General features: G+C 38.7%; 1 protein-coding gene across 1 annotated transcript in view; it reads right to left on the reverse strand.

Moving 5' to 3' along the window:
• Positions 1-369: 369 nt before the first annotated feature.
• Positions 370-26,207, reverse strand: part of LOC127415227 (mRNA-decapping enzyme 1A-like) — a 47,561-nt gene continuing 21,723 nt past the window's right edge. The window contains exons 5-10 of the mRNA XM_051653883.1: positions 22,833-22,971; positions 21,788-21,895; positions 17,636-18,061; positions 10,670-10,723; positions 3,444-3,632; positions 370-1,549 (exon numbers count right to left, since the gene is read on the reverse strand). Coding sequence (XP_051509843.1) covers positions 1,469-1,549; positions 3,444-3,632; positions 10,670-10,723; positions 17,636-18,061; positions 21,788-21,895; positions 22,833-22,971 — 997 coding nt within the window. The 3' untranslated portion in view covers positions 370-1,468. The remainder of the gene's footprint in view (positions 1,550-3,443; positions 3,633-10,669; positions 10,724-17,635; positions 18,062-21,787; positions 21,896-22,832; positions 22,972-26,207) is intronic.

Here is a 26,207-nt window from a genome sequence, read left to right on the forward strand (position 1 = left end):
TGTTGCAGCAATGCAGTATCATCTTTAATTTGAAGTGAGGTTTTACAATTCTCCATGATATTTAGTGAAATGAAATTAAACATTTTGCATTTTTGTGGAATTCATTTTCAAACTGGCTCTGTTGTTTAGTGTAAATATATTAAGTACATAAGCCTTGTATGGTTGTAAAAAAAACAACACTTTAGAATGGGTCTAAAAAAATAAAATAAAAAATACAGATGAACCTGTAATCATTACAAGCAAAAGCAATTTTATCTATACTTCTAATGTACAAAACTGTATAAAAATATATATATACATATATATATATATATATATATATATATATATATATATATATATATTAAATTACCTTGTTTATGCAATGACTACAATTCTTGCTTTTTATTGTTTTTTTCCCCACAGACCTACTGTCATCAGAACAATTTCACAAACTATCCGATAATGCAACACATTAGTTAGGGAACACCAAAAATTCAGTCTTGATTTCACTTAAAACAAACTCTGTTTGCCATTAAAGAAAGGCAATACATCAATGGAGCCATTACTGGTACACCAGTGCTGACAAAGTCTACCATTTAATCATAACCGTGGTATTGGAGAAAAAAAAAAGTTAATCTTTCCCAACATTTTATTTATTCACTAATTTATCTTTGAAGCCAAAAATAATCAACTATGTTTGTAAGAAAAGAGGGAATAAGTGCTTTTTTTTCCCATATACTTTTTTTAACATCAACAAGTTATTTACCGTCTATGGGAACCCGTTGAGACGTGTAAACTCTGTATTGCAATGCTACAAAACAAAAACTCAGGGCTTATTAAACTTACTGACATCTTTTCTTGTTCATCACCATATCATATATCCAATGTCTAAAGCAGAGTCATAAATGAAAAGCAATTTCCCAAAAAGGCAATGATTGGTATTGCACAAGTCCCTTAACATAAGCAGTCAAATTGCAGGGAGTTACTGAAAGCATTACAAACTGGGAGGTCCCACTTTATTTTAGATGTCTTAACTATATGCTTAAAAAAATAAGCATTTGATGTATTTATTGTGTACATACAGTATGTGTCGTGTTCTTCTGCAAAAATCTCACGAGCATGTTGTATTAAATGCTAAATATTTGTTTTACTGTAAGTATATAGTAGTTAAAGACTCTTAATATAAAGTGGGTCCAAAATCATAAAAAAAAGACTGTCAAACAAGAGATTGGCATGAGGTCATGAGATTGAGTTGAGAATACCATTATGTTTCCAGTGGGGAATCTCAGTGCAATGGAATATTACAGCCAGTTGGATGCAATAGGACAGTCAGGTGTAGTTGGGAAACTACTGTTCATAAGGGCCAACAGTGTATGGCTTCAGGATTTAGAACACATTATTAAGAACCAGTGTGTAGTCCAGTAATGACAGCTTCAGTGGTTAATGCTGAATCTGTAGCACACATTGGCTCCAGCAGATTGTGTGGTTATAACTTGATGTTGTTGAGGCTTTTAGTGAGGCTTTGAACATAAGCCTCGTGGATTGTACTTAGGAAACGGGCATCATTCTGAAAAGAATCAAGACAGATGGTAAGCCAAATAAAATCAGGTTACATTAGCTCCAAATTAACATTAAGACAACATTATGATGGACAAATTCCGTGTCCATGAAGTAAATGCACACAACCAGTCAAAAATGTGGACACATCTACTTATTATTTAAATGTTACTATTTTCCACATTTCAAAATAGTAAAATCAAAAAATAGCATATCAAATAGCAAATGGAAGTGTGTGAATTATGCAGCAACATAAAAAAGGTGTTAAATCCACTGCAGGTACTCTTCCTAGTTCCTGGAACTATTTCAGGTTACAGTATATAGAATTTTTTATTTTATTTAATGGGCCTCATTCATGAACATGAGCAGAATAAATAGTTCGTAAAGCCGTTCTGATGTAAATTCATGAACATTTTTCGTATTTTCGAAATGTTCATTGGTATGAACGAAATTTACACCTGCTCCGTCCACATGTAAATCGTGCATAAAACATCAGAACGTGTTGTTCTTTCAGGAAAAATTACGTGACTGCATTTTGATAGAAGTGAAATTAAATAAGTAATGAAAAAACTCTAACAATTGAATGAGTGAGATTAACCTTAAAAAATAGCATCAATTAGTTTAAAAAAAGAAAAAAGCTTTGTTTTCTTTTTAAACTATAGCCTATACTTATTTAGAAATGTTTTTTTACTGCTTGAATTAATTTTTTCAAAGTATATTTTTTTCCCTAACATGCCATATCGTTTTTCCAGCAGACGTGCTTGATTTTTCTCGAAAAAATTAATGCCATCTAACGTGATTGGTTAGACAGTTTTTTTTTACTTGATATAAGTGAGCTTTATAATTTAGGTTTCATAATTGAGTATAAGCATCGGTAAATCGCATTCAGCTGATAACGGATGGTCAGTGCTAATGCTGTTAAACCCATTAATAAATACATTGCAGGAAGGTGCGTGCACAACACAATGGGGAAAAAATTGAAAAAGCCTGCATAATCGTATATAGCTTGCAAATCTGTTATATCTTTTTACAAATCTGTAGAATCTTACAGCATTTCGATCAAAAATCATCTTCAGGCATTTTCATTATTTCTCTGAAGATTCTTCCAGTTGCAAGTATATCACTGTTCCAATCATGATTTACCCCAAAAAGTTTCACAGTTGATGCTTGAGATGCACTGCGAACTGAACCAGCGAAGGTTAATGGGGGTGAACATCCTCCCGGCGTGAACTGAAAATTTTTTACACTCATGTCAAACCATTTTTATTGACTTCTTAAACTGTTTGATTCACAAAAGAGCATCATATGACAGCAAAAACATGCAATGACAGTGAGTCCTCACTTTCTGAGACGATATTGTGCTTGCTAAATCAACATTTTACAATGTGAATGCACTTCATTCATAAAAAACTATTTCATTACTGGTCCACATAGATGTTAACAGCTTTTACCAGCGAGTCTGGTGCCTTCCTTATATGGTGTTTTCATAAGCATGGATTATGATAATTTTGAATGAACGTGCACACTATTTATGAATGTTTGGAATTCACTAACATACACACATTTTACTATCAAATCTGTGGAATACAAAGCGTTTGTGAATCTGGTGGAAAGTTTTCAGGAAGGTACATTTTATGTGCAAATTACAGCGAATTTGCTCATATTTACGAAAGTTTCATGACAGAGACACAATGAACGGAAAAACAAAAACTTTTCTGTGAAATTTTTTTGTTGAAGTAATTTAAAAGTGAAGTAATTAGTAATGTGATTACTTTTTCCATTAAGTAATGAGTGAAGTAATCTAATACAATTTTTAGAAAAGTAATAAGTAATTTGTAGTGGATTACTTTAACTTACAAACCAACAGTTAAACATTAATAGTAGTGTTGGGTGAATGTTTGTACCTTTATGAGATGTACAAGTGTATCTTGTAAATGAACTCGACTGTACAGTACAGAGGGCAGATCTGTGCTGGTGGGTGATGGAGGGGAGGTGGGATTTTTTGGTGGCTCTTTTGTCTTGGTGATAGAATGCTGAAATACACTGGGAGACAGTAGCAGTGAAGACTCCTCCCCCTGGACAACTGGACCTGCCTTTATAGGACAGATTCAAATAAACATGAGATAGACTGAAGACATAAAAACAGGTCTAAAGGCGAGGTCACATTTACCTTTGCACGGTGAAATTACATGGGCAAAGAAAGCATAGGCGGATGTTGAGCGCATGTGAAACAAGAAAAAAAACAAATTGCCAAAAAAAATTATATCTTTGTCCATTGTGAAGATTGTGATGTACGAAGCACAGCCCACACAGAGGTCACTGCCAAACCATGCACCTTTCTATTGGTCAACACCACGAATTTGCCTATCAAAGTCCACTAAACTTAAACTCCACGTGAAATCCACAAATGTCCATTGCGCAGAATTAACATTAGTGTGGATTCCCATTGAAAAGACTGAATTTCGCCAGTGGATTTTCGCTGTTCAAAGGTAAATGTGACCGCGCCTTAATAGGCCTGAAACACTGAAAGTACAAAGCTGTTCATTTTGAACTTTGAAACTTAATTTGAATTAAAATCTGAGTAAGACAATAAGTTAGCTTCCATCATCTCAGCACATTTAGGGTTAGAGTAAATTTATCTCAATGCCTAAAATTTGTACAGTTGTCCTGAATTCACCCTTCTTTGTTTCTTTTGAAATTTGACCCAAAACACAATATAAATCAAATAACTTAAAAACACAAAGGGTCTGACTTGTCTTAAATTTAGCTTATAAACTGCATCACCAAACAGATGCTGCTTAGCTGCCATTTTTAAGGCTGTATGAGGTGTTTTTGTCCGTACAATGCAAGTGAAGGTGATCCAAAACATTCAAGCTCTAAAAAGGACATAAAGGCAGCATAAAAGTAATTCATACGAGTGCTTTGCGCATGCGTTAAGCTCAAAGAAGTGTGTGAACGAGCTTCTCTTATGAACTTACCAATGACTGCGGATGTCAAAATGTATAGTGATTTTGGTCCATTTCTTACCCAAAACTGATTGTATCGCTTCAGAATATGTGGATTAAACCACTTGAGTCATATAGATTAATTTTATGCTGCCTTTACATCCTTTTTGGAGCTTGGAAGTTTTGGACCCAATTGACTTGCATTGTATGGATATATGATATATGATATACATCATATCTCCATTAAAATACCTTCATTGTGTAAAAAAAAAAAAAGGTTATTTAAGCTGTTGTCTACATCATCCTTTTATTGGTGGGACTACTTCTCCAGGCGGATGATTTTGTAGGTGGAGTTTGCTCTATGTAAGCAGTGCTTTACAGATATCCCTGTGCGCATAATGAAAGTTACAGAGTTTCAATGGGAATCCACGTGATCGTTTAATTTCGTAAAATGGTGGCGAAGAATTTCCCCTCGCGGATTTCGTGTGGAGTTAAAGTTTGGTGAACTTTCACAGGTGAAATTTTCCGCGTTGACCAATAGGAAGTTGCTTAGTTTGGCAGTGACCTATGTGTGGGTGGTGCACTGTACACAGCTACACTGAATATTCAAAATGGACAAGGATATCATTTTAGCGGCGAGTTTCTTTTTAACTTCACAACATTAAAAAAATAGGCTGCTTGGCAATTAACTGGTTTCACACATGCTCAACATCCGCCCACACTTTCTTTGTCTGTGGAATTTCGGCATGCAAATGTAACCGTACGTGTCCACTGGCGTGTGGTGAGCAAAGCCGAGCGGGCATTTCTGTTTAATTCCAATGAGAATCCACCTCGCGAGCATGACGCTACGCTCACATTGGAATACACTGAAAATACCTGCTTCGCTCACCACGGGTCAATGGACACATACGGTAAATGTGACCGTGCCTTAAAGCTTTGGGCTGGTGACCAGATATGGAGTTATATGATCTATGTGCGCAAAATTATACTTTGAGCGTGCAAGATTTTATTTTACACAAAAATGTTCTGCGGGCGCAAGATGATATTTTGAGCGCACAAAAAAGGTATTTAGCACATGCGTGAAAGCAATGTACTTTTTTGGAAAGAAGAATGAACTTTGAGCAAACAAAAATCAATTTTGCACTTGAAAAACCTTTATTTGAAGGTGAATTTGCACAGAATTCTGAAATTTACGTAACTCCACTGTTTTTCGCGTGTGCCAGATCTTACTCGCTCTTTCCTCCTACCCACTCTGTGTGTGCTCCTAGCTTTGACTGCTTGTTTGCTCAACAAGGTCACAGCGTTATAATCGGAGTAGGATGTGGGACTTGTCCGAATATGGTTGGAAAAGCAAATGAGCAGTCTAAAGTTCTGAGAGAATGAGTGAGATCTTGCACATGCAAAAAAATTTCTTAATCTTTGCAAGAAGATACATTGCTTTACAAAACTGAATTCAAGTGCGTACAAAATAACTTTTGTGCGCTCAAAATATCATCTTGTGTGCGCAAAACATTTTTGTGCAATCAAAATATCATCTTGCGCATGCAAAATGACTTTTTTGCACTCAAAATATCAACTTGCATGCTCAAAATATCATCTTGCGCGCACAGAACATTTTTGTGCGCTCAAATTATCATTTTGCGTGCACAGAATTTTGGCACATATATAACTCCATAACCAGAAGGTTGTTGGTTTGAGCCATTAGCCACTGACCTCAGGTCATTCCAGGGGGACTGAACCTGTAATAAGTGTACTATACTGTAAGTCCCTATGTATAGAAGTGTCTGCTAGAATACAACTAACTTGTTACTTATGTTAACAACATAATGTTTATGTGGCTATACTTTTAAATCACTTTGTATTTTGAAGTCATCATTTTTATTTGTATAGCGCCTTTCACAACACACAGTTTCAAAGCAGCTTTACAGAAGATCAGGCATTAACAGAAGATAAATCTGTAATATCTATAATGTCTGAGTCATCATTGTGTAGTTTGATTAAATTCAATTGTGAATTGTGTTTAGAAATAAGTAATTAAATAATTACTGTATTTATAACCCCAGTGAGCAAGCTGAAGGCAACTGTGGCAAGGAATACAAAACTCCATAAGATGTTGGTTAATGGAGAAAAATAACCTTGGGATAAACCAGGCTCACTGTGGGGGCCAGTTCCCCTCTGGCTAACAGCATGAATATAATGCCAATATTAATTATTTATGTGCAGTGCAAGTCATGGTTTAAAATTATTTAAGTAAGTGTTAAGTGTTAAGTGTTATATTGGACTCAAGATGGCGCCGAGTATGGCTGCTGCGTTGCGAGCTCCGACACAACATAGCAATGGTTTGTTTGTTTTGTTTACAATTCTTATGTTTTTTGTCTTGGATGTTGTCTGCCTTATTGTCTACGACAGACAAACACTTTTGGACATTGGCTCAGCGATCTCACACCGTAAACCGGACTTCACATTCCTCAATGCCGACCCGCTGTTTACAAACACGCAAGCGGAGCCCTTTGTCTGGGCAGCACGGCCGCGGAAACGCAGGAGGAAAAGGGGAAACAGAGCCGGCGTTCTCATCAGAGTAAGACGCCGCGCAAATCGACCCCCGCTACCCACTATTCTACTGGCAAATGTTCAGTCTCTGGATAACAAGCTCTGCGAGCTGAAAGCGCGGATCTCTTTCCAACGAGAGACGAGGGACTGCTGCGTTATCTGCCTTACGGAAACTTGGATGTCTGCGGAGATTCCAGACTCAGCCATTGAACCCGCGGGGTTCTCCATGCTCCCGAGCGGACAGAGCGAAAGACCTATCAGGTAAAACTAGAGGAGGTGGTGTATGTTTTATGATCAACAAATCCTGGTGTGATCAGAGGAACGTACATTCCATCAAGTCTTTCTGTTCTCCTGATCTGGAATTTCTTATGCTTCTGTGTCGACCATTCTGGCTACCGAGGGAATTCACAGCGGTCATTATCACTGCTGTGTACATTCCCCCACAAGCCGACACAGACCGGGCACTCAAGGAACTGTATGGGAGTATAAGTGAGCAGGAAACCGCGCACCCTGAGGCCGCGTTCATTGTGACCGGGGACTTTAATAAAGCCAGTTTAAAATCAGTCGCACCAAAATATCACCAGCACATTAGTTTCAACACACGAGGGGACCGGGTTTTGGACCATTGCTACTCTCCGTTCCGGGATGGCTACAAATCCCTCCCCCGCCCACCATTTGGCAAATCGGACCACTCTTCCATTCTGCTTCTGCCCGCTTACAGGCAGAAACTGAAACAGGAAGCACCCACCCTCAGAACGATCCAGTGCTGGTCGGACCAATCAGACTCTACGCTACAAGACTGTTTTGATCGCACGGACCGGGAGATGTTCCGGTCCGCCTCTGATGACGACATCGAGCTTTACGCTGATAGCGTAATGTGTTTCATCAGAACGTGTGTAGAGGAAGTGATTCCGACCAGAACTGTGCGAATCTATCCGAATCAGAAGCCGTGGATCAACAGCGATGTTCGCGCGGCACTTAATGTGCGGACCTCCGCTTTTAATTCCGGGAACGCGGAGGAGCATAAACAAGCCAGTTATGCCCTCCGAAAAACTATCAAAACAGCAAAACGCCAGTACAGGAGTAAGATTGAAGGACAGTTTAACACCACCAACTCTAGAAGCATGTGGCAGGGAATTAACATCATCACGGACTTTAAAGGGAATAAAAACTCCGCCATGAACACCGCTGCCTCTCTACCGGATGAGCTAAATACTTTTTATGCTCGTTTCGAGGGAAATAACACCGCCCTCGCGGAGAGAGCTCTCACGGCCGAAGCTACAGAGGTTAGTTCACTCTCCGTCTCTGTAGCGGATGTAACCCGATCCTTCCGACGGGTGAATATCCGCAAAGCCGCGGGTCCAGACGGCATTCCGGGCCGCGTCATCAGAGCGTGCGCGAACCAGCTGGCTGGTGTTTTTACGGACATTTTCAACCTTTCCCTCTCTTTGTCTGTAGTCCCCACATGCTTTAAAACATCCACCATTGTGCCTGTTCCAAAACAATCGAAAATAACTTGTTTAAATGACTGGAATCGCTGTGCAGCTGGATCCTGGACTTCCTGTCAAGCAGACGCCAGGTGGTTAGAATAGGCAGCAACATCTCCTCATCACTGACCCTCAACACTGGAGCCCCGCAGGGCTGTGTTCTCAGCCCACTACTGTATTCCCTGTACACACATGACTGTGTGGCAACACATAACTCCAATGCCATCATTAAGTTTGCTGATGACACGACGGTGGTAGGTCTGATCACTGACAATGATGAAACAGCCTACAGAGAGGAGGTGCACACTCTGACACACTGGTGTCAGGAGCACAACCTCTCCCTCAACGTCAGTAAGACAAAGGAGCTTGTGGTGGACTTCAGGAGAAAAGACAGAACACAGTCCAATCACCATCAATGGAGCACCAGTGGAGAGAGTCAGCAGCTTCAAGTTCCTGGGTGTCCACATCACTGAGGAACTCACATGGTCCGTCCACACTGAAGTCGTTGTGAAGAAGGCTCATCAGCGCCTTTTCTTCCTGAGACGTCTGAGGAAGTTTGGAATGAACCGCCACATCCTCACACGGTTCTACACCTGCACTGTGGAGAGCATCCTGACTGGCTGTATCTCCGCCTGGTACGGCAATAGCACTGCCCACAACCGCAAAGCACTGCAAAGGGTGGTGCGAACTGCCAAACACATCATCGGAGGTGAGCTTCCCTCCCTCCAGGAAATATATACAAGGCGGTGTGTGAAAAAAGCTCGGAGGATCATCAGAGACTCCAGCCACCCGAGCCATGGGCTGTTCTCACTGCTACCATCAGGTAGGCGGTATCGCAGCATCAGGACCCGCACCAGCCGACTCCACGATAGCTTCTTCCCCCAAGCAATCAGACTTCTGAACTCTTGATCTCCCACGATCAAAATACATCAGCCCTGCACTTTATTACTCTTTTATCTCACACCGGACTGTCATAAATTATATTACTGTCATTATATTATGTCTCTCTTAACAACTGACTATCAACCGACAGCCTGAATGTCAATACAGTACAATACTGTACATTCTATATATATACTTTTTTCATATATATTTTAATTTTTATTGAATAATGTGTATCTATATAGTATCTATATAGTAAAAAAAAAAAAAACGGTATATTGTATACTGTACAGTGTATGTTACTATTTGTATATTGTTGAGTGTAATTGTGTATAACAGATGTTTAAATTGTGTTGTGTTAATTTGATGTTTTAAGTTGTGTAATTATGTATAACAGATGTTTAAATTGTGTTGTGTTAATTTGATGTTTTAAGTCGAGTTTAATTATGTATAACAGATGTTTAAATTGCGTTGTGTTAATTTGATGTTATTGTAAATTGGTATATGTCTCATCACTGTCACGACTGCTATGTTGATCGGAACTGCACCCAAGAATTTCACACACCATTGCACTTGTGTATATGGCTGTGTGACAATAAAGTGATTTGATTTGATTTAAGGGCCAGTGTTTAAGCAAAAAATTTGTATGAACTGTAAGATTAATGACTGATGTCTTTGAAGTTCATCCTGGATTTACTGCAGAAGTTCATATAGATGCATTGTCCTTTGTTAGTTGGCTGATGAAGACTTTTGTTGGCAATTTATTGATAGTCTATGTATTCCATTTCAAGAGTGTAGTCCATCATTAGACCAAGGTGATGCAGGCCGAGATCAGTGAGGTGCATCGCAGTTCAACCTGGCCGGAAATTTTGGTGAGGTCTATCCTAAGTCCAAGGTTCAGGCAATGGCATATGAGGTATCCCATGTCTTATGGTTGGAGATGGCATGAAGTTTATTCCAGAGCAATGTCATGCCACATAGAATTATTGTAAATGTGATTTCTGCTTATTTTTACAAACTAATAGAAGCACTGAATCTGATTTTTTTCTTTTGTAGCTCACAGAGTGTCACAGATGCTGTGCATAGAACTTGAACTGGTGAACCCAGAACATTCCTTTTATAAAAAACAACTTGGGCAAGCCTGTCATGTCCAGAATGGTGCAAAGTTAAATACAAAACCATGTTGACAATAAGGATCAATATTGCAAAAGTTTAGCCTGTGTCACACGTAACAACAGATGACAATATTTGAAAGGGTGTACTTACTGAAATGGGTTTGACCAGAGTCTGAGGCTGTGTAAAAGCATTCACTTCTTTACTCTGAGTCACAAAAAGAGAGAAAGACAAACAGAGAGAGGGATGACAAATAGGGAAAAAAATAACTACTGTAAGTGACGATGGCTTTGCAATTTTTCAATGTTCAGTAAGCTAATAAAATAACTACATTTGCTAAGAAAAACAAAATTCATCAAAATGACATTAGTTAATGTCTAGGGTCATGTCTAGAACATCTGATCACAAGTGGTCAGCCGGGACACATCGCTGGCCATTAACATGTATCTCCTGTGACCACTTGTGTTCAGATTTCGAAGGACAGGTCTCTGATTTCATCACTGCAATGGATATATCACTCACTACATCAGTTACTGCATGCTAATGTCAAGCATATCCAAGATGTTCCATGAATTTATATACAGTATGTGCGCTTTTACTCATAATTTTAATTGGATGGTTGTTGTATTGAAAATCTGCACATAACTGGCAAGTTTAACCCTTTACACCCTGAAGCCAATTTTAAGGATTTAATGCTTAAATGGCATACCCAAAAGAGCTTATAACTCGAATTGTGTTTTGTTTTGTTTTTTAAATAGCAAAGAGGGTCAAATGCATGGTACAATTTTTTAGAAAACCTTTCAAAATTTGAAGAAAATATATTTTGATCATGCTCGGAGACTCTCATGATACAATGCTGACAAAACACACAAAACATGAGTGTTAAAAATACACTTTTCTGTCATTATTCATGTTTGACATTATACCTTTAGATAGTAAGTATGGAAGGTCATTAAATTAACGCTGGTGTTGTTCTTCAATATGTCAACTATACCAGGAAAAAAAAAAACTGTTGATAGTACAATGCAATCCAAAGATATAGCATTTGGAACCATGGATCCCAAGGTGGACTTTTATTTATCAAAGTGTCCAAAAACATCTCCAAGCAGGTTTTATTGAACACTAAAACAAAATAAATGAAAACTATGAATGCAAAAATCTAAACAAATAAATTAAAAAATACTTAAAATTATATCCACAGTCCATAATGTCCATAATGATAAAATTCATATTTCTTTGGACTCTTATTCCATCACTTCATAAAATGTGTGTTGAGTGCCCTCTTGCCATGTCTACAGGTGCATCTCAATAAATTAGAATGTCGTGGAAAAGTTCATTTATTTCAGTAATTCAACTCAAATTGTGAAACTCGTGTATTAAATAAATTCAATGCACACAGACTGAAGTAGTTTAAGTCTTTGGTTCTTTTAATTGTGATGATTTTGGCTCACATTTAACAAAAACCCACCAATTCACTATCTCAACAAATTAGAATACATCATAAGACCAATAAAAAAAACATTTTTAGTGAATTGTTGGCCTTCTGGAAAGTATGTTCATTTACTGTATATGTACTCAATACTTGGTAGGGGCTCCTTTTGCTTTAATTACTGCCTCAATTCGGCGTGGCATGGAGGTGATCAGTTTGTGGCACTGCTGAGGTGGTATGGAAGCCCAGGTTTCTTTGACAGTGGCCTTCAGCTCATCTGCATTTTTTGGTCTCTTGTTTCTCATTTTCCTCTTGACAATACCCCATAGATTCTCTATGGGGTTCAGGTCTGGTGAGTTTGCTGGCCAGTCAAGCACACCAACACCTTGGTCATTTAACCAACTTTTGGTGCTTTTGGCAGTGTGGGCAGGTGCCAAATCCTGCTGGAAAATGAAATCAGCATCTTTAAAAAGCTGGTCAGCAGAAGGAAGCCTGAAGTGCTCCAAAATTTCTTGGTAAACGGGTGCAGTGACTTTGGTTTTCAAAAAACACAATGGACCAACACCAGCAGATGACATTGCACCCCAAATCGTCACAGACTGTGGAAACTTAACACTGGACTTCAAGCAACTTGGGCTATGAGCTTCTCCACCCTTCCTCCAGACTCTAGGACCTTGGTTTCCAAATGAAATACAAAACTTGCTCTCATCTGAAAAGAGGACTTTGGACCACTGGGCAACAGTCCAGTTCTTCTTCTCCTTAGCCCAGGTAAGACGCCTTTGACGTTGTCTGTGGTTCAGGAGTGGCTTAACAAGAGGAATACGACAACTGTAGCCAAATTCCTTGACACGTCTGTGTGTGGTGGCTCTTGATGCCTTGACCCCAGCCTCAGTCCATTCCTTGTGAAGTTCACCCAAATTCTTGAATCGATTTTGCTTGACAATCCTCATAAGGCTGCGGTTCTCTCGGTTGGTTGTGCATCTTTTTCTTCCACACTTTTTCCTTCCACTCAACTTTCTGTTAACATGCTTGGATACAGCACTCTGTGAACAGCCAGCTTCTTTGGCAATGAATGTTTGTGGCTTACCCTCCTTGTGAAGGGTGTCAGTGATTGTCTTCTGGACAACTGTCAGATCAGCAGTCTTCCCCATGATTGTGTAGCCTAGTGAACCAAACTGAGAGACCATTTTGAAGGCTCAGGAAACCTTTGCAGGTGTTTTGAGTTGATTAGCTGATTGGCATGTCACCATATTCTAATTTTATGAGATAGTGAATTGGTGGGTTTTTGTTAAATGTGAGCCAACATCATCACAATTAAAAGAACCAAAGACTTAAACTACTTCAGTCTGTGTGCATTGAATTTATTTAATACACGAGTTTCACAATTTGAGTTGAATTACTGAAATAAATGAACTTTTCCACGACATTCTAATTTATTGAGATGCACCTGTATGTCTCAGTCTATGTATGTGCGCTCTGAGTCTGTTTGCCCCATGCAGACACACGGACATTCCAAATATGGATTCCAACACTCTACAGACAGCCAGTGAGGATGATCAGACATCTATGACGTGAAGGATCATGTTTCAGTGAATCGATCCCAGAGAAACCGTCGCTATCCACCTTTTTTCTGAACACGGAAGTGTTCCATGATTCACATGTTTTCAGTTTCCGGTCTCCAGTGTTTTCACCCACATCTGCATATATTGTTAGCAAGTAAAATATTTCATTTATAGAAATTGTCAAACAACATGTGGCTCTATGGTGCCTATACTTCACAGAGTCGAGATGAAGGTTTATTTTTTATTTATTTAATTTTTTTACGTGTATGTAGATGACATGAAGCTATGGTCAGAGGTTAGTTATGTTGATATAATTATAGGGCTGCACCTAACGATTATTTTTTTATCGATTAATATAACGACTAATTTGCCAATTATTCTAAAGATTTTTTATAATTATTACTTGATATAACAATTAATTAACCCAAAATAAATATAAAAAACTTGTCATTAATATTTCAATATTTTATTAAATCATCTTCTCTTAAACACAAACAAATATACAAGAAACAAAGTGTGCACTGCAGGGCATTATTCTGCAACAAAAAACAGTGTTACTATGAATGCAAACTTTAATACAGTGAAAAAGACACTCTATTAGCATAACATATATATATATATATATATATAAATAAATAAAAATTTCCAACATTCTTTTGAATGTCCATGTACTAAAATAAAATATTTTATGTCATAAGTGTACCTTTATTAACTATTAGTATTATTTTGAATGGAAAATGAAGCAATGTGATAACAATTTTACCTGGTCGCAAAAAGTAATCCATTAATTTACCTGATGAACTTCCACCTTTTGCTGATACTTTATGCTTCACAGAGCTAATGTGTGCTTCTAAATCACTTGCACCTTTATTAGAAACTGACACGTAAGTGTCAGCTTTGTCATACATTCTGCTTCAAACGGATCTCGACCTGGACGAAAGCATGGGAATTTTCTGTGCAAATCTTCTGTAAATTTGCACTTTCGTTTGGGCATTGTTTCCACTCAGCTGTCATTTGCTGCTGCTGTCAACACAACAGTGCTTCACACGTTCGCGGAGAAATTGACAGGCAGGAATTTGGCCAATAGTTGCTGCAAGCCTCTTATAATAAACCAACTGGTGGGCGAGAAGAGGGGTTATAGCAATGCAAATATGTGCGCACACACAATGAAATATTAGACCAGATGCACATCATAATGCAACTAAACCCGAATCCCGGACATTTTCGCAAATTTAGAAATCCCGGCCGGACACTTTTTTAAGGTCCGAAAAAGAGTACATGTCTGGGAAAAAGAGGACGTATCCCTACGTTAGCAGCGGTGCAGAAATTACTTTTAACATGGGGGCGATGAGGAAACATTTAGAAAATCAATTTTAAGTAACTACTACAAACAGAAACACGTGTTGTAATACTAATACGTCATGCTTGGGTGGGGACAAAAAGTAAACAGGACTTACGGTGCTGCCTTGCTGCCGTCTTGACAAAGTGCTCCGGGATGCTTTTGCTTCAGGTGTTCGTTCATGGCGGTTGTACTGCTGTGATGAGCCATTTCCAATTTGCTTAGCTTACACAGCACCACATTGTTGGGTCTCTGGCTAAAATACTCTCACGCTTTAGATGACCATAGGCAAGTTTTTTTTTAGCTGCAGCTTGGGGGGAAATCCATACTTAAACAGGGCGCTGCCATTTTAATTACTCCATTGCGACGTGCCGACGCATGTTATGCAAATTGACGTATTTCTGTAATCGATGACATCGATTACGTCGATGAATCGTCCCAGCCCTATATAATTAACTACTTTGAGTTGTTATGACAGACAACAACTGCACAAGTTATAATAACACTTAAATGGTTGTTGTTCTCCGTCTGGATCGCTCGTTTCGGTTAGTTTTACATTACTCTCAAGACCAGAAACAGAAATCAGTTAATAGAATCATCATGGCGCCACCCAGTGGTTACTCAGGAAAACACCATTAGCGGTAGCCACCATAGCATATGACACTCTTTGAAGAATATTTCAGGATCTACTCATTGTATTATGTTGAGTGTCTGCTTGTTTTATTCAGAGCCCTCTGCTGTAAGTTATGATATGCCATTTTCATATCAAGGTTTATTTTAAGTTATAAACCAAAATGTGATGATTCTGTTTTCTCGGTTTATCATTCATGTGCATTTCACAGGCTAATACTCATTTGGTCTCTGAGTGAATTTTTTTTGCTTGTTATATTCTACTAATCAAGACCTTTTCAAAGATATATGACACATGGCTGTGTGATCTTTTGATCTTTTTACTGGTTCTAAATACGATTGCTGTTATTGCAAATTTGCGAATTATGAAAATGAAACAGTTCTACTTTGTCAGCAAATTTAAAAGCAGTAGTTAGCAGTTTAGAATTGGTCAGATCATATTCATTGTAAAGATAAGAGTCTACGCTTTAAAACGACACCTATTTTGTGCAGATCAAGCAAATGGTTGTTGAGTAATAACATAATATATATATATATATATATATATATATATATATATATATATATATAGTGATATATGCCCCCTCTCAGCCTGGTTTGGCTTGGCCACTCCAAGTGTAAGAGGTTAAGATACATTTTTTTCAATTGTTGATTGACAGGTGAGTAGATGGTGTGGGGCAATTCCATAGAAATGTCAACCAAACCATGGAAAATACATTTTAAAGCAAAGGAACAAAACCCTTTTTAAATTACTCATTTACATAGGCCTATATTTCACTGTATTATAGAGCTTTAATGGATTATTATAATTGTTTTAGGAAATTGCATTTTTTATCTTACATGACGTGTGTACCATTTCTAAAACAACATTTTCAACCAGTCATTTTCACGGTTGCAAAAGAGGAATCAAATTACTTTATTTTCCCTGCATGTTAATTATAATAATTTTCCAGAAAGAAAAGGAAATGCCTAAGAAATAATACACTATATAATACACAATAATACCAGTGCTTCTTTTTAAAATTAAAAGTGCCACATTTATGAGGTAGCTGCATTTCAGTGCTGTCACATCCTTAACGCTTTACAGCTTATATAGCTTATATCTCAAACTCAAACAAAGTGTTCTTTACTGTAAATACCCATACTAAATGCATTACGAATGTGATGAGATCATATGGTTCTCAATGGGATAATCACAAATGCTTGTTCTTTTACAATGATAATCTGATAGACTGCTGACTATTGATTTGATCTGTGACTTGTTTCAACCTTATTGCTTTTATAGCCAACATTTGGGAAAGGATAATTTTGAACTTTGCGATTTAAATTGTGATATGATAAAAAATGAAACAGTTATCATGTAATATTGCTGCTGCTAATGGATATCAAAACGATGTCTCAGAGGTCAAAGTCTACATGTTTCAAAGCGTTTTAGAAGGTTGTCCCTCATCACGTAAGTTCCTCTATCACAACAGTCACATTCATAACTTTTTTCCCCTCAATTTGAAAACAAAAATGAATAAAAATACTGATTATTTTTAGGAGTGTCAACCCTTCTACATTCTGTGGCTATTATTATTTCTGGATTGTGCATTTAAATTCACAAAGTTTTTACAGAATGTGGTCTCCTAAAACACATTTTTTTCTTATGTTTAGACTGTCAACAGCGGTTACTTTATATTCACGCTTTCACTGCAAATGTGACGTTTGTAACGCTGGAATTGCTATGCTTTGCTGCTGTCCAGGATTACAAATGGGCTTGAGAGAGTTGGGCGGAACTTTTTGATTAGTTTTTTTCACTCAAAACCGATGGTATCGGTTTAGTAGACATGAATTAAACCACGCATGTTGTATGGATTACATTTATGCTGTTTTATGTCCTTTTTGGAACTTGAAAGTATTGGACCCCATTGACTTACATTGTATAGACAAGAAGAGGGTTCAAAAGTGCCATTAACCCAGGGTTAAAAATAACATTAACAAAGGGTTAAGCATAGTGTGAATCAGGCTAATCAAGGTCTTTGGGTTTAAAATTAACGGCGGGTTTGTTGGAGCAGGTTTGGAACCAAACTCTACAGGAATGTTGCTCTTCAAGAGCAGGAATGAGTAAATCTGGTTTAAGGTAACACGTTCTGTGGCACAGAGAGTGTCGTACTCACCTGTGCTGATGTTGTGCTCTTTCCTGTGAAGGATGCTGAAACTTTGCAGGCAGATTCTCTGAAGCTCTGTGGAGTGACTAAAGGGCTGGGCAGGAACCCGGGCAGCCTATCTGTGAGCGGAGTCATATATGCAGGAGGAAAAGGACCAATGGACCCCACCACGCTCTCCTCTGCTGCTCTGGGGGTGATAGGGTGCTGGGGGTGTCTAGCGCTGACACCCTGGAGCATGGAAACCAGTGCTGGGCCTCCTGGGTCAGCAGTAAAGCACGGGGTCAAAAGAGGCTCCACAGAGTGAGGTGGAGGGGCAAAGATCAGCCCACGCATGCTGTCCGCTGGGGTGGAGTTTGATGATGGAGGCGTTTCTTTGGGTAAAGAGCTGCTGAACAGTTCCTCCACTGTGATCTGCTTCACTATTGAGTGACCTGACTGAGGAGAATAGAAAAGACTTATTCATGACCAAGTTGACTGGCCCAATTTCATATTAAATATTTATTACTACTATGTAATTAGATTTAAAAAATATAGCCATTGATATTGTACATACATACTAGAAATTTTTATTTTATATACACTTTATTAATTACATGACACTTTATTAATCTTTATTGACTTATGACATCCCTACTAATTTTACATTCAACCATCACTCCGTTTTGAAGGCGCCACGCATACGTCATGAGTGCAGCACACAGACATGTCGGAGCTTGAAACTTAATTTTTCTGAACAAAGCAGTTGAGGTTCGCGGTGTGGGAATACTTTGGGTGTGTTAAAGACCCACAAGGAATGATAAATGTTTCTGACTTATCCAGCTTGCAAGATTTGTTGCATAAAAAGTGTCAACTCAGGCAGGAAACACTTAAAACCTGAAGTACCATCTCCGCGAGGATCTTCACAGAATTTACGGAGACGAATGCAAGTGAAAATACACTGTATAGGATAATAAATTATAAGACCCCCTTTTGTAAAAAAAAACTGCAGATAGAAGTTTTACATGATTTGTAATGACTCGTTAGCTTTATACAGTAGGTAGACTAAAGTTATGGTTGTGCTTTTTGTCACACTCAATGCAGCAGAAGGAAGCACTTATATGCAACATTATGATGGATCGACTGTTTTTTTTCATGCATTTATTTGCTTAAGTGCAGTGGAACAGTAGGCCTAAAATATGTTTAATGTTACTACTAATAATAATGTTTTATTTGTAAATGACTAAATGGGCTTAAAGTGCTTTATACTCCTGAGACCCGAGCATAACTGCTGTGTGCAATTTCTATTTCCCTTTTTGAGCTGTAACTAGTAGCTCCTAATAAACAAAGTTTTTTTCTAGAGCAAATAGTTAAAAATGAATGTCCTCATATGTGGACAGCAGGACTAAGTTGTGACATTTTAAATAATAATAAGCTGTAGAAAATACGATTTTTTTTTTCTAGGAGTGTTGGTTTTTCATGTTTTTGAGATGTTACAGACAATAGATCAGAAATTAGCATAATTCATTCTGATTCCAAGTAATGACCAGCATCATCCAATCACTGCAAACCATGTTAAAATAAAATGTAGCATTATACAATTCTGAATCTATGTACTGATTATCATTGTCACATGTCTTTCAAACATGTTGAGTGATCCAAACATCATCTGCAGCCTGAAACTGAACTTTTGGTTGGATTTTAGGATTGAATGCACTTAGAAAGCTACTTAGAAAGCTGCATAGAAAGTTATAGGATGCTCCCTATTTAGTGAAGGACTTAACCTCCAGTATGCTGTCTGTCTTCACTGGTCTCAGAACAGTTCGAAATGCACCTTATTTTCATCCTAACTCCATATAAAGCCTCTGATAGCAAACATTTTCAGCTTTTGGATGAATCCATTTATTCTCAATGTGATAATGCACAGTAAATATAGGAATGCATTTACTAATGTTAATGAATAGAATCATATTGTACAATGATAAAATAAAATATAACAAAATGTATATTAAAATTAAGCAAAATGACCCACAGATGTTGAAAGTTATTAAAAACAACTAACATGTTTTTTCTACTTTTGAGGTAATGGGGTGCCAATTTCCACATATGTGGACATCATGTTTATCAGCGCTCTGACATGCAAAACATTAATGGATTTTTTAAAGTGGCATATTAAACGAAACGAGAGACTCTACTCTTTACAACCAAACAGGTTTCAATGAAAAAACGTAGAGATGTCTACCAGAGGCACTTTCGTTGGCACTGCGTATGTAGAAGCGCTTCATGGAAATCAATGGCATGCTGTTTTGTCACGTGACTTGGTTAAACTTCTGCCACACCCTTTAAATGACAGTCTTGTGAGCAGTATTCAGTCGGTTTTTATTCATTTAAATTATGCGTTGCATATAACAAAGCCAAAATACTAAGTTCACGCATGTAAACACGGGGTCGCACAAGGTTAAGCATACAGGAATGGACAGTGAGACTGTAGTAAAAAAATTGACAGTACTGGAAAAAACCAATAAATAATTATAATTATTTTTTTAGTAGATATGTTTTCAAATCAAACTAAATTAGGAAAGCAACCAATAACTGAATCAAATGCACTGTTAACCTGGCCAGTAATCATTACAAATTATTCGTTTTAATGTTTTTGTTTTTGCTAAATTCAATTTTATAAACCTTAAAATAATAAAACAATTATGTTTGACAGTATGGCATACAATTAAATTGTAGTAGGGAACATATCTTTTTTTAGTTTAAATTTAGCCATAACTAAATATTAAACTGCAATTAATATTAGCAATGCACCTTAACACCGTGATACCGTAATACCACGGTATTTAACACAGTTCATACTGTGAAAATCTCATAACATTACACCCGTAGTGTGTAGGCACGTATTGTATCTGTTAAGGCTGGATTACACAACCTAGTTTTTAGTCCCGATTTCCAATCAGGCCGAGTCAGTGCTCGTCAGCTCTGGAGAACAAACTTTCTAAGGTGAGCGATTATTTTTTAGTAAACGCATGGCTATGATGTAGTTCCAGGTCTTGACCGCATCACTGTTCCATATCAGTTCGCCAAATTCAGTTCATTCAAAGAGTTGTACAGGCTATCATAGCAAAATAACCATATAAAACAAAGACATTGGCTAAGTAAATCGGATAAGAATGACAAATAATTGTAATAAAATCCTACATTTATTTTAATTTCTGTGAAAAGCAACCTCGCCGTCTATCACTTCACCCACACACACACACATACAGATGCACTCACAGACACTCATGAACAAGACACAGACTGCTACTGAGAAGTGTAGTTAATTGAACTTGGCGATCTAAAGTGATGTTACTGACGAATACAGCTGAAGAGAGCCACAACAGCTAATCATCATGCCTTACTTAAATAAATGCTTAAAAGAAGCACAAGCCCCTGTTAATAGTTCTAAAGTGATGAGCCCAAGCCCTTGTTGCTAGTTTGAAAGCAAGTCACTGAATCCGTGGTGTAAGAAAGTAGTTCTACTCAAGAGCGTTTTAGGGACAAAAACCTGAAAATGGCTTGATTTTTTAATCAATTAACATCCCTTATGTAAATAGAATCTCAAGTAAAATGCTGCCTCTCATTTCAAGCCCTTTTGTTGTATATTCGAGTTCATTTGTTTGGTTTAAAATTCATGCATGGTATTTGTTAACGTTTACGCCCCTTGTAACCCCTTAAAGGTGTACTCAGTAATTTTTTCCTCATTAAAAAAGCTGAACTCATAAAAACATAAATTGTAATTTTGCAATATATATATAGGAAATCATAAGCACTCGCAATATAATGAAGAATCCAGTCATATCAGTAACCTTATAAAAGCTGTTTTATTCTCCTCATGGGGGCTGCCATTTAAGAATCACATGACCAGCCGAATACTACTCACTTAATCTCAGTAACCATCCTGTTATTTGACACTTTCACTCATTGATTAAAGTAATCATGGCTGACTGTGAATAATACATTTCTACAATGACATCAGAAACTGAAAAATATTGATTTTAAATGATGCTGCATCCAAGCCAAGTCCAAGATGACACAAAGACAAAGGTTACTGAATGCACCTTTAACTAGTGAGGACGCAAGACACAGCGGAACTACTGTCAGTCAGATCAGTGTTATTAGTAGAGTAGTTTTTAGCTGTACCTTTTCCTGTGGTGTTGTCATTGCGGTACGGTCTGTTATGTCTTCGCTCTTGTCCTGGGACTGCACGTCTTCAGACTTCATCTGAACATCTCTCTCAATCGACTGACTCTACAAACACACACACACACCAGTAACATAAACTCACTATCAGTGTGTTTCTATCAAACTAGTCTTGTTTGTTGGTGTATCAACACTGTTAGGAAAGGTTTATTAATGGTTTCATTCTAAAGATGGTGAATATCTAGCATGTAAAGATTATGCACATCATATGAGAAATCAAATTATCATTGATCTTCTGAAATAATAGTCTATTAGTGTGTTTACAATGAAAACGCACTAATCTCAGAACTGAAAACTTCCTCCCCAGTCCAAGAAGAGCACTTATCGGAACTAAGTGGCAAAAATGATTTGTTCAGAACTTTTGTAACTTTCTGATATCAGACAGAAAAGGCAATGGCCTTGACCACCCACAAATGTCAATTACGCCTCCACTGGATGTACAGAAACTTGAGGAAGTAGGATAGATACTATTATTCCTAAATTAGAAGAACTAAAAATAAGAATAAAATGTCAAAGCTTGTGCTGTTTCTGGTTGTGTACAGCACTGTTAGTGGCTTTTAATAAGATACCTGATCATTTCAGTCTGATCTTAACAATTTAAGCCGCAAATTTCAGTGTGAAATGTTTTATGAATCTGTTGTATTGTTTTATGAATCTGTTGTAATGCAGTTCTGCAAAGAGGCTGTTATTGAATGATGGGGCAGTCAAAAACTATATTAGATTTAACAGCAAACCAGCAGCTGTTTTTCCTTTACATATGAAGAGGGAAGGGATGCAAAGGGATTTTTGCAGATGCAGATTCTGTGAGAATCTGGATATGACCCATTTAAACATTGAAGCTGCTGCTTAAACACTAAACACTGCTAAACCACTTAATGTAGTCCAGGGAAGATATTCTTTACTACTTGGAAAACTAGGTCGAGTTGCTTTTGGTTTTTACCAGAAACCTTGCTATTGTAAAAAACAATAAAAAATGCAACGCTACCCTTTGATACTCCTCTTTAGCTTTGCTGAGAAGCTCCAGGATATCTGTGGGTCTGGTGTGAACACAACTGTTCGTTCTGCTGCTCAAACTTCTGTCAGGAGAGGCCTGCTGTGCTCGCAACGCCTCCTGTTTCACTATCCTACAAACAAACACACACATAGGAAAACAATGATATAAAACCAGGGGGATTCTCAGTTGCCGCGCATCTCATCACGTGGCTTGCTGGGCGCGTTATTGGAGACTTAAGCCGGGCTCTCATTACCCAACCCCCGACTACCTGAATCACAGTACTGCTCACATTACACAACAAGGTTTGTTGTTATCTGTTGTCTTCTTGTCTTATCAGCACTCAAACTACACAACAGAATGCAGATGAGGTGCACAAATTACAAGACCTTTGACCAAGAGGTAACCCCGACCAAAAGCAAAACATTGTTTTCTCACATAAATTCACGAGAAATTAGAGTGATCATGAGATATGATGAAATATGTGAAAATATCCCAGCATCTGTGACTGCTCAAGACTTGCTCAGATCATGTCAATGAATGATATGTATATATATATATATATATATATATATATATATATAGACACACACGCATGTACAATATACAAATCTGTTATATGCAGAAGCAAGGGAATGTAATGACAGAAGAGGTATGGTATGTTGGATAAATAGATTAAGCTGTGTATTGCACATAATTATTGCTCAATGGGGCAGTTTTAACTGTTCATGAGATGGATAGCCTGAAGAAAAAAAAACTGTTCCTGTGCCTGACAGTTCTGGTGCTCAGTGCTCTGTAGCGCCTGCCAGAAGGCAACAGTTCAAAAAGGTAGTGGGCTGGGTGAGTGGGGTCCAAAGTGATTTTTCCAGCCCTTTTCCTCACTCTGGAAGTGTACAGTTCTTGAAGGGAGGGCAGGGGGCAACCAATTATCTGCTCAGCAGTCTGAACTGTCCTTTGTAGTCTTCTGATATCCAATTTTGTAGCTGAAACAAACCAGACAGTTATTGAAGTGCAGAGGACAGACTCAATGACTGCCGAGTAGATCTGTATCAGCAGGGCCTGTGGCAGGTTGAACTTCCTCAACTGGCGAAGGAAGTACAACCTCTGCTGGGCCTTTTTCACACTGGAGTCAATGTGGGTCTCCCACTTCAGGTCCTGTGAGATGGTAGTGCCCAGGAACCTGAATGACTCCACTGCTGCCACAGTGCTGTTTAGAATGGTGAGGGGGGTCAATGTTAGGGTGTTCCTCCTAAAGTCCACAATCATCTCCACCGTTTAGAGCGTGTTCAGCTCCAGGTTGTTTTGACTACACCAGTGAGCCAGCCGTTCAACCTCCCTTCTGTTTACAGACTCATCATCATCTTGGATGTGGCCCATGACAGTTGTGTCATCTGCAAACTTCAGGAGCTTGACAGAGGGGTCCTTGGTGGTGCAGTCATTTGCATACAGGGAGAAGAGTAGTGGGGAGAGCACACATCCCTGGGGGGCATCAGTGCTGATTTTACATGTGCTGGAAGTGAATTTCCCATCTCACTAGCTGCTGCCTGTCCATCAGAAAGCTGGTGATCCACTGACCGACAGATGTGGGAACAGAGTGTTGGTGTCATTTAGTCTGGAGAAAAGCTGGGATGATGGTGTTGAAAGCCGAACTGAAGTCCACAAAAAGGATCCTTGCATATGTCCCTGGTCTGTTCAGATGTTGCAGGATATGATGCAATCCCACGTTGACTGCATCATCCACAGACCTGTTTGCTTGATACGCAAATTGAAGGGGATCTAGAAAGGGTCCAGTGATTTCATTCAGGTGGGCCAACACCAGTCTCTCAAATGATTTCATGACCACAGACGTCAGGGCGATGGGTCTTTAGTCATTAAGTCCAGTGATTTTTGGTTTCTTTGGGACAGGAATGATGATTGAGCGTTTGAAGCAGCATGGGACTTCACACTGCTCCAGTGATCTATTGAAGATCAGTGTGAAGATGGGGGCCAGCACAGGATTTTAGACAAGTGGTTGAAACACCATCTGGGCCCTGTGCTTTCCTTGTCATTTGTTTTGACATGGCACACCTCCTCTTCAAAGATCTTAAGTGCAGGCTGAGTAGCAGGAGGGGGGAGGTGGGGGGTTGCAGGAGGTGTTGGTGTTTGTGTGAAGTGAAGGTCAGAGCGGGTGTGGGGTGTGAGACTGGGCCTTTCAAATCTACAGTAGAACACATTCAGGTTGTCAGCCAGTTGTTGGTCCACTACAGTTTTGGGGGTAGGAGTCCTGTAGTTAGTAAATTGTTTCAGGCCACTCCACACTGATGCAGGGTCATTAGCTGAAATCCTGTTTTTCAGCTTATCAGAATAGCTTCTTTTAACCACTCTGACTTCCTTATTCAGTGTGTTCCTGGCCTGATTGTACAAGATTTTATCCCCACTTCTGTAAGCATCCTCTTTTGCCTGACAAAGCTACCCGACTTCTGCTGTAAACCGCGGTTTGTCATTGTAGTATGTTAAATAAGTCCTAGTAGGAATGCACATATCCTCATAGAAACTGATATATGATGTCACAGTATGTGTGAGCTTGTCCAGATTGGTGTCTGCAACCTCAAAAACACTCCAATCAGTGCAGTCAAAGCAGGCTTGTAGTTCCAGCTCTGCTTCATTGGTCCATCTCTTTACTACAGGTTTAGCTGATTTTAGTTTCTGCCTGTAGGTTGGAAGAAGATGAACCAGATAGTGATCAGAGAGTCCCAAAGCTGCTCTATGGACAGAGCGATATGCATCCTTTTACTGTTGTGTAGCAATGATCCAGTACATTCTGTCTCTGGTTGGGCATGTAACATGCTGTTTGTATTTGGGCAGTTCACGTGTGAGGTTTGCTTTGTTAAAATCCCCAAGAATAATAATAACTTAGTCCGGGTATTGTTGTTCCGTGTCTGTGATTTGATCAGCCAGCTGTCGCTGCGCTCACGCATGCGTGTGGTGGAACATAAACACTCACCAGAATAAACTAGGAAAACTCCTGCAGCGAGTAGAAAGGCTTACAGTTAATAAAGAGCACTTCCGGGGGCCTGGGTAGCTCAGCGAGTAAAGACGCTGACTACCACCCCTGGAGTCGCGAGTTCGAATCCAGGGCGTGCTGAGTGACTCCAGCCAGGTCTCCTAAGCAACCAAATTGGCCCGGTTGCTAGGGAGGGTAGAGTCATATGGTGTAACCTCCTTGTGATCGCCATATTGTGGTTCTCACTCTCGGTGAGGTGCGTGGTGAGTTGTGCATGGATGCCACACGCACTATGTCTCCGCGGTAATGCGCTCAACAAGCCACGTGATAAGATGCGCGGATTGACGGTCTCAGATGCACCGGCTCCACATTTTTGTTTGCTTTTT

This window comes from Myxocyprinus asiaticus, chromosome 24, assembly GCF_019703515.2.
Source record: "Myxocyprinus asiaticus isolate MX2 ecotype Aquarium Trade chromosome 24, UBuf_Myxa_2, whole genome shotgun sequence".
Classification (NCBI taxonomy): domain Eukaryota; kingdom Metazoa; phylum Chordata; class Actinopteri; order Cypriniformes; family Catostomidae; genus Myxocyprinus; species Myxocyprinus asiaticus.